The 13,680-nt window shown below is 44.2% G+C and overlaps 1 protein-coding gene across 3 annotated transcripts in view; it reads right to left on the reverse strand.

Moving 5' to 3' along the window:
• The window catches only part of tenm4 (teneurin transmembrane protein 4), a 113,914-nt gene that overhangs the window by 23,348 nt on the left and 76,886 nt on the right, over positions 1-13,680 (reverse strand). For 2 of the 3 annotated variants that reach the window (XM_030777394.1, XM_030777397.1), the window contains 5 exons: positions 12,564-12,831; positions 12,082-12,225; positions 10,409-10,658; positions 5,732-5,964; positions 4,318-4,472 (listed from right to left, as the gene is read on the reverse strand). In XM_030777394.1, the coding sequence (XP_030633254.1) occupies positions 4,318-4,472; positions 5,732-5,964; positions 10,409-10,658; positions 12,082-12,225; positions 12,564-12,831 (1,050 nt within the window). Of the gene's footprint in view, positions 1-4,317; positions 4,473-5,731; positions 5,965-9,869; positions 9,891-10,408; positions 10,659-12,081; positions 12,226-12,563; positions 12,832-13,680 lie in introns of all 3 variants that reach the window. The other variant, XM_030777396.1, reaches the window with a different exon arrangement.

Below are 13,680 nucleotides of genomic sequence, written 5' to 3' on the forward strand. Positions count from 1 at the left end.
ACACTAATAGGGGATAGTATTTCCAGCCAATTACCATGGTGAAGCTAATCTTCACTGCAGTTTTTGGTAATGCAGTTCCTCCTTAATATCTACCCCAAATTAATTGAGTGTTTGTGTAAGGACACGATAAGCAATTTGGTGCAAAACCAATCACTGACATGAATAGCCAAGCATACTACGATGTTTAATGTCCTTCCTTTGACCTAAATAGAAATCATTGTCAACAGAACATATTGTGAACTAAAGTTACATAATGTACCTTTTATAGGGAACAAACAAAAACAAAAACAAGAAAACCTAAAAACTTAAATACCAGCAGAAGTCCAGACTGATGGATGAATGTCCCGACTTAAACAGCAAGATGCTGCATGCGCATGAAGTGACTAACCTTCAGCTGATAGTAGTTCAATGGTGCGTCAGCAAAAAATCAAATAAAAACTTCAGACTGGTGACTTGTGGGCTACAATGGCACTGGGGAAACAGTTTTTCACTGATAACAGTTAAAAAAGTGGATGCAGCCACAGTAAAGTTCACTTTACAAGCAAGAGAATTGCTACATTCTAAAAGCCCTGTGCTCCAATAAAAACGCTGAGCCTTTCGTAACATAAAACAAACTACTCAATACACTGTCTGGCAGTGGCTACTCAGAAATGATTTTCTGAGCACTGAGTTGATCTATATCAGTTCTGCCTCGAATGTTCCAGTACAGTAGTGACCGCAGTTGAAGTAGCTTAAGTAACATTGACTATTGACTTTTTCTTTTAAAACGAATAGATCAAAACGAGCGAAACTCCTCTTTTTGGTCATCTTAGTTAATCTCAGGGACACATTTGATATTGGGCTAGCTTGTTCGGTCAGGCTGAGCAACTCGGCGAAAAAAGATAAAAAAAAAAAGCCACATCACATCAAATTGCATGTCCTTCTTATCAAAGCAGAAAGCTTTATGTAATAAGACATATCATGGCTGAGGTAGTACAGACAGAAGATTGTCGCTTGAAACATCTCTCCTTTACTGCAAGTAGCAGATGCATTTACTTGAGAATGAAGGGGAGGGGGATGGATTTTCCATCTCTTAAAACCTATTTCTTGTCAACACCACTGGCTAAATATTTCATGAGGCAGCGCATGGAGTGGCCTTGGGGAACAGGCTGCGAGGGGTTTTCACGCCGGAGAGAGTGACGGCGGAGGTTTGTCCACGCCCTATCCACATACACGCCCAGGCACGCACACACACACATACACAAATACAAACATGCACACACACACACACACACACGCACGCACGCACGCACACACACACATACACAAATACAAACATGCACACACACACACACACACACACACACGCACGCACGCACGCACGCACGCACGCACGCACGCACACACACACAAATACAAACATGCACACACACACACACGCACACACACACGCACGCACGCACGCACGCACGCACACACAAATACAAACATGCACACACACACACACGCACGCACGCACATACACAAATACAAACATGCACACACACACACACGCACACACACACGCACGCACGCACGCACGCACGCACACACAAATACAAACATGCACACACACACACACGCACGCACGCACATACACAAATACAAACATGCACACACACACACACGCACGCACACACACACATACACAAATACAAACATGCACACACACACACACACACACACACACACGCACGCGCACACACGCACGCACACACACACACACACACGCACGCACGCACGCACGCACGCACACACACACACAAATGCACACACACAAATACAAACATGCACACACACACACACACACACACACACACACACACGCACGCACACACACACATACACAAATACAAACATGTACACACACACACACACACACACACACACACACACACACGCACACATAAAGTAGCCGATTCATACACCCCTTTCTACCCCATCTACCACTAGTACGGCTGTCCCAACCTCTTTTGAACATATATAAAAGTAAAGAGAACAAAAGCCCGACTTTGTTTTTACACATGTAAAACTCGCTTTCTTTTACGTGCTCCGCCTTTTCAATAACTCATCTCTTCCCTCTGTCCTTTCAGTCTTATCAGTCTGATGCCTGTCTAGAGAGGGAAAAGTAATCCCTCTCTTCGTTTGATGACTTACTCAGTCTCTGAGCAGACAGATATTGTCAATACATTCCTGATGAAATCTTCAAAAACACTTTTACAGCCTTTAAGTTAAAAGCATTTTAAATCATCTTTTCATCAATATAATTTCAATCGCTGCAGGGGGTAAGCAGAATATTCAGACTCTAAAACATAGTTAATCACTCCGAGGGTATTTCAATGATTTTTAAAAAGGATAAAAATAAAGACTTCTTGCAGAGCTAAAAAAACATTTTGTTCTTGCTTATGACACTTACTCTGTCCAATCACTTTGGACCACAGCAGACTGTGGACTACGAAAAGACTGCAAACTAGCCAGCACAAACTGAAAATCACTGACAAACCCCCCCCCCCCCCCCCCCCCCCAAAAAAACAAAAGAACAGCAACAACAAAAAAACACAGTTACACAGCTTCACGAAGGGTGGGTGATAGAGGACAACTCAGAGCTTAGGCATTAAGACAAAAAAAAAATTCTGACGAATTCATCCTCTGCTGAAAAAAAACTTTGTGTGTGTGTGTGTGTGTGGTGAAACTAAGTAAGGGAGGATAAGAACAGGAGAGGAGAGCTCTGATGAGGCTCAGAAGTGTGGCTTAAGTAAGACTGGGGAATGTTTGAAGTGGGAAGCGGTGTGCTGTGGATGAATATTTAATGGATGCTTTTTACTGTCTGAGTGTCTGTGGTAGGAGTGAGTGTGATTTGTCATGGTTGCAGGGCTCTGTGTGTGTGTGTGTGTGTGCGTGTGTATTTGGTGGAGTGTTGAGCATGTAAAGGTGTCTATGTGTGAATATATATATACTTATGGGGGGGGGGGGGGGGGGGGGGGGGGGGGGGGGGGGGGGGGTGCCCAGGATGGGCAGCCGCGGGTTGTCTTTCCTGCTGTGTACTGCACCCTCTCTGTGAAAGAAAGAAGCTCATGTCTGCCAGCTAAAACTGGGAGCCACACACAACCCAGAAAACCCAGCTCCCCAAACCCAGAGAGCGTGGAGGAAAGAGCGAATGAGAGAGAGAGACAGAGAGAGAGACAGAGAGAGAGAGAGAGAGAGAGAGGGAGAGAGAGAGAGAGAAAGCTAACTGCTGTGGTGCTAACTGGTATCATCTTTCATCATTTTTTGCTGACTGTCAAAAATGCATATATACACTTGAATAAGTGATAAAAAAAAAAAAACTATTGATAATGTCCAGGTAATGCTTAATACCATGTTTTTTCAATGGCAAGTGAGACATGGGTTGGTTGTTCCTTCATGGCCAAAGAAGTGAATTTTTAAGGCATATCAATGGAAATTTTAATTGAGGTGCAAACACGTTTTGAGGCATTAGAGCTTCAGATGAAGTGAAAGCCAACTGAGATAATGCAATCAGTTTTCAATAACTTGATAAAAAAAAGATAATTCAATCATTGTGAGCATAACTAATCGCGTACGCAAAGCGCAGCAAACCCAGTGAGACGTATAATCTGAAACTGTGGTAAATTTGAAAGTGGAACAAATGTGAGCAAAATTCGTGCGGACTGAGCGATACCATTCGAGACCTACTTTTTTTTTTTTTTCCCCTGAAAGAACCTCTAGAGTTGTGTCATCTCTCTAATGGAAGACATAGAGCCTCCAGACAGAGCGGTATGTCCTTGCCTGGAGTGACTGTTAGCATTCCGTCAGGGTGGTCGTGCAATGGTGCGGGGTCATGGTGATGTGTGTTTGCGCGAGTGTCTGTGCGAGCGGGCTCTGTAGCCGGGGTCGTGGGTCATCTCTGTCCCTGCTCTACTCATCTACCCTATAGCTATGGGGCAAGTCTGGTCCGCATCTGGGCTTTTCGAGAACCCTCAGCGACATCTGGCTCTCCCTGACCTGCCCCACGAGCTTTCAGCTGCCGGGCCACAGTCTGTTTTAGGCTCAGAGTGACAGGAAGACAAGAGACAGCAGAGAGAAAGGGACTCAAAGTGGCATTGGGAGGGGTGCATCCAAGTCAGTGAGATATAGACAATGACAGAGTGAGAGAGAGAGAGAGGGGGAGGAGAGAGGGGGAGAGAAAAATAGTGAGAGAGAGAGAGAGAGAGGAGAGAGAGGAGGAGAGAGGGGGGAGGAAAAACAGTGACAGAGAGAGTGAGAGAGAGAGAGAGAGAGAGAGAAGAAAAGAGGAGGTACCTGTGAGATGTCCATCACTGAGTCACAGCTGAGGGGCCGTGCGGAGGTCAAGTCGTTGAAGCCCAGGAGGGTGGAGATGATGCCGTTCTGATCGATTCGGCGGATCATGGTTCCATCAACGAAAAAGATTACTCCAAACTTATCCACGGCAATACCTGGAAAAAAAAGGGGATAAAAGCAAGAGACAAAGCCATAATTACGTCGATTCTCAACTTCTCAGACATTATATGAATAGATCTGCCTACCAGTGACGTGCTAATTTTGTTGTGTTGATGTTACCCCCCCTACTGGTCCAGTATATTTTAAGTAATTAAATGGAAAGAGCAGCTCAGCAAACAAAAACGTCGACATTGGTACATATTCAACATCAAACATCTAGATTCACTGCTTAGGCAAAAAGCAAGAAGTAGCAAACACACAGAGACACTGGTGGACAAGAATCACATACCTGAGCCCCGGTCTATGCGTTCAATAGCAATCCCCAAGACCAATAAAAAATCTATGTGAATTCATTATTTATGACCGCGGAAGGAGAGGAGCGCGTGTGGAGCACATGCGGCGTGAGCTAGCGCGAGGTGCTATTACAAAGCTTTCTCAGCCCGCGTGAAATGCATGTCTGCTGTAGAAAAGGACATAAGAAAGCATGCTATCTGGCGACTACTCTGTCATATAACCACAACAGAAGAGAAAAAAAAAAAAACTGCCACAGTAGGACATGTTCCTTTAGCAATCAGTGTCTTTTGTTGAGAATGGTGCCTTCTTCTTTTTCTACTCTGTGAGTCAAGGAAGAATCCATCCAAAAAAGCTGAACAATGAAAACATCATTAGAGCCAGCGAAAATGGGAGAATTGATCACGACTCCTAAGCTGACTTTTCACCACGGCTGGAAGAATATTCCCCATTGAAAGTGCCTCTGAACTCCAGGAGACGACCTCAAAGCCAATATCCTTCATTCGCTACGAGCCTGCCCTCTTTGTTTGCTTGTTATAAAGACAACAAGTATATTGTACGACTTCACACCGAAGAGTTTCAATATCAGTTTCGCGCAGTAAGCTGAGACAGTGATTCTTTTTGAGACGCAGAAGATCCCCATCCTTCGTGGAGTTTTGATGGAAGAAAAAAACTCTCAAAGAGATATTTGAAAGTATTGTAGATGAAGTCAGTGAAGGGTTTATCACAAGCAATTTCTAAACGACGTCTTTTTACGCACATGTCTACACAAAACTCATGATTTGGACTGGGTTTCAACATTTTTCAATGAAAAAGTAACGTTATCGACCGAAAAAAAAAGAAAAAGTTACGTTTCACTTAATCTGTGCTGACTCAAATCTAAGTCAGTAAAATGCAGGTGCTTGGTCAGGTGTGTGGGTTGGGGTTTTTTTTTTTGGTGATGTGTTATGTGTCCACACTGTACCTCTGGGGTTAGTGAGGGTGGCCTCTACAGCTTTGCCCCCATCTCCACAGCGGGTCTCATCATAGGGCAGACACTGGTCCCCTGTACCTGCCACCAGCTCCAGATTTTTGGCAACATCCTTCACTGTGTTCAGAGACTTCACCTTGAACACTTTCCTGCTGCTGGTGTCTGAGAGGTAGACAGCCCCCGACACTGGACTGGTAGCCAGGTAATACTTATGTGCTGGGCTATTGCTGGTAGGGAAACAGGCATATAGAGACACCAGTGGTTAGGCACCAGTCATCACTTATGACCACGAGCATATTTGAACTTTTTTGAATACACTCAGAAATGTGCAAATTCATACATTGTTACATAATATCAAAAACAGCAGTATTTGATAAGAAAAGATCACTGTCTTCCATTTGAACAATTTGGTACTGTGATGTTAGCAAATCTTAAACATATTACAGATAAAATTACATTGAATATGTTTTTACGTTACACATTCTGTTTCCTCCCAGTGGGCTCTTATAGAGACAGTGCGTTGGAATTATACACAGAAATATAACACTAATATACATTACCACATGCTACTGACTATTTCGAGATAAAAAACCCCCCAAAAAAACACTCTTTAATTAACAGTAGCAGCGCAAACCATTCTGCTATATCAAAAGATATTATTATATAGAATCATAGAGCAAACGTTTTTGAAAACCCATATTGAACAAGAGAGAAAAAGAGTGTGTAAAAAAATCCAGCAGTGAATGGCATTCCTCTGGTGCCTAACAAGATGCCAATATCTATGCAGCTAGGTGTGCCGATGCCAGTCCCCCAGGGTCTTAACTCATAGAGATGTATGCAGTCCTGAGCTGCTATCTAAATACATTATGTATTCTTCGAGCAAAACGAGTGCAGACCAGCAAACAGCCCATTACCAAACACAGTCCAACTGACACAGTCATCCTTCATACGCGCACAGGGGGCTACAGAACATGAAAAGCTGACAAAATGGGCCCAATCAGTCTAGGGGTGAGAAAGAGAGTTAGAGAGAGAGAGAGAGAGAGAGAGAGAGAGAGAGCTGGCTACTCGCAGAAATAGCTCCAACAGCTAGACGACTCACAGAGCCTGTTTTCAGCTTATCGAATAAAAAAGCAAAGGCACCTGCTCTGCAATTTGACACAGCTGAATCATGAGTTGAATAACTTCCTATAATTAACGCCGACTGCTGGGCGTACCAGTGGCCAATAGAACACTTGTTATAAAAAGAACCGGATTCATGCTCTTACGGCTCTGTACCTCCCGTCGAGTAAAAAAAGTTTATGGTGCATAGCGTTATGTACTCTTTCATGTTTAAGTTATTTAAGCACTTTCCGTTGTATTAGATCCAGAATAAAAAAAAAAAGAAGAAAACGTTGGATTCCACATTTCCTCACAGGCTCTCATGAGCCTCAGTGCAATGCAAGTTGGATTTATAAAATATTAAAATGGTGATGCTGTGTTCCTGGTGCTGACTAACCGTTAGATCCGTGGGTGGACGAGCCAACGTACAGAATATATTCAGGGGATGGGGGGGAAAAAAAACAAAACAAAACAAAACAAACAAACAAAAAAAACAAACATTTTCTTGGAAAAGCCGATCTTAAATTCCCAGAGGAGAAAAAGAAGGTCAGAATGTGCAAGCTCTCAAAGAAAAGAAAAGAAAACCAAAAAAAACAAACAACCAGGATGTAAAGCCAAAGCAGTGCCTTTGAAAGAGACACTTTCCTGATGTAGCGGCCAGTGGCATTCTAAAGATGACTTCAGTCGCTTGGACTCCTCAGCACAGTTCTGCCAAACACAATCATCATTAACACACAACCTGTCTGAGAAGCGGTATTCAAAACGGATTAAACCCGTTCCCTTCGCTTCTCCCCCCCGACCTGCAAACACGCTGTTGCCAAAGCCCATATTCTCAGAGGAGCCCTAACCATGGGACCAGTGCGTCTGTGCCTACTGTCAGTTTAAATACATTCCTTTGAATGACAACTGACCTTCTGCAGGATACTGAAAACAGGACACTTTGCTTGACCTCAGGCTAGCATGTCACTATCTGCCCACTCGCCGTGTTGACTGATGCCTCGGTTTGTTGAGTGGGAACACAACAGTTTTGTCTGAAAAAATTCTCTCTCTCCCTCTCTTGCACGTTTAAAAGGTGTCGGCAGGAAAGCCAGATGTCCGTGGCAGTCTATTTCTCTCTCTCTCTCTCTCTCTCTTTTTCTGTTCTCAGCATGATCAGGCAGCGTGCTATCAGGGCCGTGCCGCACGCTGAACATCGCCAAGCCCCCATCGAGTTCTCCAGCATGGGGAGAACACCCTGACCTTCAGCCACGGCCATAGGCTCCATCTATATTCACTGACAACATCCAGTTTGGGGGGAGATAATTGGATTTCTCAGCGTGTCATCGTAGCGATGGAAGGTGCAGTCCATGTGAAGAGAGACTGCCTTAGTGGGGGTCACTGCACACGGCAATGAGATCGTCCTCTCACCCTGATATATTCCCAAACCAAATGGAAACCGAAAATGGCTCCATACTGAGGGAATTAAACGGCGCAGGGCAATTTATGTTATTCGTTCTACAAAAATCGTCTGATTTATAGCATAATTGTATAATTGTGTTACGTATTTAAATATGCTCAAATGACTGGGCTCTCCCTAAAAGCGCCTCTACGGCTGCTTGACCGTGTGCCCTTCTGTACTAAAGTTACCAAAAGTGTAACAGGTCTAAACGTGCTGAAGTCACACCAAAGAGACAATGCACAAATGCCTTACAGAAACTTTGGTTTTCTGAAGTAAGATTAATTGCCAAGGGGACAAGGTCACACAGGGAGCACTGTAGAGTACTGGGACAGGAACAGTAATTCCCAATACAAAACACACACACACACACACACACACACACATACACACAGACATTACACACATTTGTACCAGGATTGGCATCAAAAAATTTGTAACAAAAAAACTTTTTTTTCGCAAAAGTCGACATGCAAAAGTATGCTAATTGATAGGTTATGGTGGGGGCTTCGGTCTGATCTAGAACCGCTCCTGTTTAAACCATGCCGCTCTCACGCCGTCGCGGTTGAAATCAGAACAGACGAGACGCGTCACTTTCCTTTCCATCCCACCTGTGACTGAATCATCTGCTGCAGGAGTCACGACCCGCTGATGTAAAATCAATCAATGGCTTTTCATGGATGGAGCTTTATTTAAAGTCAGCGTGCAGGAGGAATTCCCTCGACGCCCCCCTCCACAGCGCTGCGGCCTGTCACTCAAAACGCAGCAGCCGAGCCGTCGCGCGCTGACACGACGGCGGCTCGACATACCTCACTTTTAAGTTAAAAAAAAAAAAAAAAAAAAAAAAAACCTACATATTTTTAGCAGGTAGTTCTCAGCGCGCCTCCATCCGGCTGCTACTGCTGGCGGTAGAGCGGATTACGTCCTGTCATTTGTTACATCAAAAAGGAAAGATTCACGTTCTTTTGTAGCTTATGATGGACACGAACACGCTGAAAATGTGTTTTGACTTCGTAATTTGTCTCTCTCTCTCTCTGTCTGAAAATCTGGGCAGGAATGTGTTTAAGGGAGCTAGGGGTTGAACAGGAGGGAGTAGGTGATTATGTCCTTTAGGGAGTGGTGTCCCCCGAGGCTTGTGAATATTTAAAAGCCGAGACGAGGCTTACGCTAAATCCACAACTGCTGTTCCATCTTTCCACCTGACATTTCAAATTACTGCCTCGACTTTGTCTCCACTCTCAAACACGTCGGCCCGCTGCTCTTACCGCAACACACATTTCAGCGCCTTGTGAAAATCTTGTAGGGAAGGAACAAGACACTGGGAAGCCAACCATGTACAAAATGATACTTGACTGATAAATACCAGGCTGAAGTTGAATGTGTGTAATGTCCTGAGACATATATTAAAACGTACACACACACAGAGACACACACAGACACGCACACACACACACACACACACACACACACACACACACAAAACAAGTATTTGTCTCTGATGTAGCCTTTAGTACAGCGCTATGCCTGTGTATTCTATTGCTGTATGCTTGCCATCTATTATTACTCTGGAGACTAAATCACACCTTTTAAAGTTCTTACCTATGTCTGAAATCTTTATTTCTGTTCATCACATTGAAAGCAGCAAGAAGAGAAAGAAAGGAAAGAAAGAGAAGAAAGGAGATGCAGAGTGTTAGTGTTAGTAATGAGACAATAAACAGCGACAGACTTAAAAGATCAATATGAGTAAATAACAATGACATTTACTACGTTACACATTTTTTTTTAGCAGGAGCTTCTGACAAAGTCATTTGTTTCTATGCTGATAAACAGAAGAGACACTGGGTTAAGTGGAAAGGTAAAGCAGGTTAGCAGGAAATTCCAGGTCCAGAAAACACAATTTATATCTTACGGTCCCTGGTTTAACGCTTGCTACTGTAGTTGAGCCAACATCTTTTCTCGGTGCTCAAGGCCAAACTCAAATATGTGGGCGTATCAGCGAGACTCATCAATTCACAGTCTGGGCCTCAGGACTTTTATCCAATGAGGCCCAGCGCTTTACGATTTCTGAAGGAGGCAGCTTTTTTGCGGCTTTGTCGAGCGCGCGCCTGCGTTTTTTTTGTGCGCGGGCGCCGGCTTACCTGAGCTCGAGAACGCTCGTGACGTTTCCCGTGGTAAAGATGCGACGCACATAGTTGAAATCGCCCACGTACAGACTGCCATCTGAGCCACACGCCAGGGCCACAGGAGCTAGGAGTTTGTTTCCGTCAGCCAGGCCATTACAGCTGGGGCAGGAGATACTGCGCCGACGCCCATTTCCCATGATGCTCCCAATCACAGGGGGCTGCTGGGAGATGAAGACGTTCTCGCCGTTACCCTTGTGCAGGATGCCTGCTCGAAAAATAGAAGGGGTATTAGATTTCATTCATTTCGATTCGGTTTAAATCAAATCAATTTGTTTTAAAGGCGTTTTCTCGGCGTAACTGAGCAACAGGGCGCCTGCACTCACACAACGTGGGATTTCAGTTCATTACCAGGAAGACTGAGTTTGCCTGCACAGAATTGAATTCAAACGTGTTGGTGTGAGCGTTTTTTTTTTTTTTTTTTTTCCATTTCACAGAACAGCTTGACAGAATCGCTAGGCTGAAACCATTTGAATTTGAGTTTGACAACATTGTGAAGGACCGCTCTTTTCTATTACGGCTGGCACGGTCCGAGCTAAAGCTCAGTTAAATGGGCGTGATACTCTCCGATGCACAACAGCTCTTCAAAGAACTTCAGAGAGAGTGGCCATATAAGTGGTGAATACATAAAACTCCATTTCGAGCAATTTCCAATCTGCTAGCAGAAATAGCATTGTTTTTTTGTTTTTTTTATTCTCCCTGAGCACCTGTTGACCGAAACGTTGTTCAAGATGCCAAGCAAAGCAACATTCGGGGCTATCGATAGAAATCATTCAAGCATCTAGCTTGCGGCTGAGAGACAAGACAGGGAGAGGCGAGAAACCAATTAAACGAGGGAAAATTTAAAAAAGCCCGAAGTGAAAACGGGACATGGGTGGAAAGGCCAGAGGGAGTGAGAGACGAATCTAGAAAGTATAAAAAAAAGAAAAAGTGTGAGACAGAGACAGAGAGGGAGAGAGAGAGAGAGAGAGAGAGAGAGAGAAAGAGAGAGAGAGAGAGAGAGAAAGAGACAGGGTGAGAGAGAAAGTATTTAAGAGGTAATCCTCCCAAGAATTGTTCATATCGACAGATCAAAGTGCCACCTGCTCTCGCTCTCCTGGTATTATTATGCCTCATTTCCTGTGATGGACCTGTCCGCACTGCTGCAGGATGTGGCATGCCTCTTGACAGACGCTGCCCAGAGAGTGGCTTTTTTTTTTTTTTTTTTTTTTTTTTTGTGCACCCACTCCTCTTTACAGAACCGATTCACTGGCAATGAGAAAATTGACCCGTCTCACCCAAAACGACGCGCCGGCACCGGAAAAAGTCAGACCCCTGACAGTACCGATGACATCCTCTCTCGGTTCAAATGTCATCTTGCAACGGGATGGATCTGAGTTAGTGAAATGACTGTCCTTTCACTGAAAGGACCGCTTGATTTCTAACGCGTAGCGACGCGCGGGGGGCGAGAAGTTCACTGATGACGGATAAGTGACAGTCTGTCACAACAACAGCTAGCTCAACGTGTGGATGATAATGTGTTCAATGTACCAGTGACATGAATCTGCAACCACAATCTTTTTCAATAAAAAAGCAGGTAACAGATGATGATGATGATGATTATGACGATGATGATGATGTGCTCCACTCACCACTCTGGACATTCAAGGCATGGTGTCTGTCAAGAGTCCAGCCCCCTAGGTTGGTGGTGATGGTCTCGTAACCCTGCAGAACTGCGGTCCTCTTCTCCCACAGGATCAGATCAGGGCAGGATTCGTATTCAAAGCCGACAGACACTGAGAACACAACAGCACAGGCCAAACTGAGTTATGGCTGATGTCTGAACGTGCAAATGAGGCTATTTCCACAAACAATTTAAGCCTGTCATCAATTAAAAAATAAAAACAAAACAGTTGTTTAATTAAAGAAATCCATCACTGGTAATACTAGAAACCCTGATAAACTCTGTGAATGCCATCTGGACATATCTTCACAGAACTGAAATTGCCCTTTCATTACACTGACATTGAAAACCATCTTATAGAAATACATAAATCAGTTCTAATCCAATTGTCAGCTGTCCTACAATTCGTTCTGTAAATGACACGAAGCGCGTTTGTGAAGCGTAACTCACCGAAAGCCTCGGATAAGCCGTAGACCTTCTGGCTGTAAACGTCGGCTTTGTCCCAGATGAAGTCGTACGACAGGTTAGGCGCCGCCGGAAACCACTTCCTGAAGAGACGCCCTTCCACGGCCACCATGAGGTGGACCTTCATCAGGTTGAAGGGGATGGCGGCGTGGGTCAGCAGCACCCGCAGCAGAGACCTGTAACCCGGGGTACGGCTGCTCAGGTAGCCCAGGTGCATGTCCGTCCCTGGGATGTGCACCTCCTCCTGCAGAGCCTGAAGCATGAGGAGATCTGCTTTAATAACATGACCACAAACTCCACCTGCGTGGACTTTCTAAATACTCTCTACAGAATGAAAGTTCAATTAAAGAAATGAACCACAGAATGATAGTCAAACAAAGCTCTGATATACGTTAAAATGTTACAAAGATATTGGCAATTTTATTGTACTTAGGTCTAGGAATACTGCTTATTATCCATATGAATACAGATATTATGTAGTATATCTGTGGACATTATATGAAACTGCTCTGCTGTATTAACCAGATAGTGCCAGGTAGAGCTAAAAGAAAAAACAGGTAATATACTACTACATAAACACTCTAGGGAAGTGTATCAGGGTTGATATATAGTGAGCTCTAATATTTTTCTCTGATGTATGTAACCTCCTACTCACACCTTCAATGAGCAAATCCAAACCACAACACTCTACCAACTCTGTACAAACAGCTGCACTGAGGCCAAGTCTTACTCAAGGTCAAGCCTGTCACCTTCCATGTTGTCCTCTCACTCATTCACTCACACTCTCTCTCTCTCTCTCTCTCTCACATACACACACACACACAGACACACACACACACACATACATCTCTCTAACACACACAGACAAACACACACACACACACAGACATAGTTAAACACACATTCTCTCCAGCACGTCGACTATCAGAGCAGGGGTTCTCTGTTGGCTCTGATGATGCTCAGTACCACACTCTCATTAAGTCAATGCTTATCGCCCACTTCCACCAACAAGCACAGCAAAGGCCAATTTATGCAGCCAACTGCTCTATTATACATAGATGAGATGAGGTGCTTTTCATTGAATGTTTGTGTCTGAGAAATA

The sequence above is a fragment of the Chanos chanos genome, chromosome 6, assembly GCF_902362185.1.
Source record: "Chanos chanos chromosome 6, fChaCha1.1, whole genome shotgun sequence".
Taxonomy (NCBI): Eukaryota; Metazoa; Chordata; class Actinopteri; order Gonorynchiformes; family Chanidae; genus Chanos; species Chanos chanos.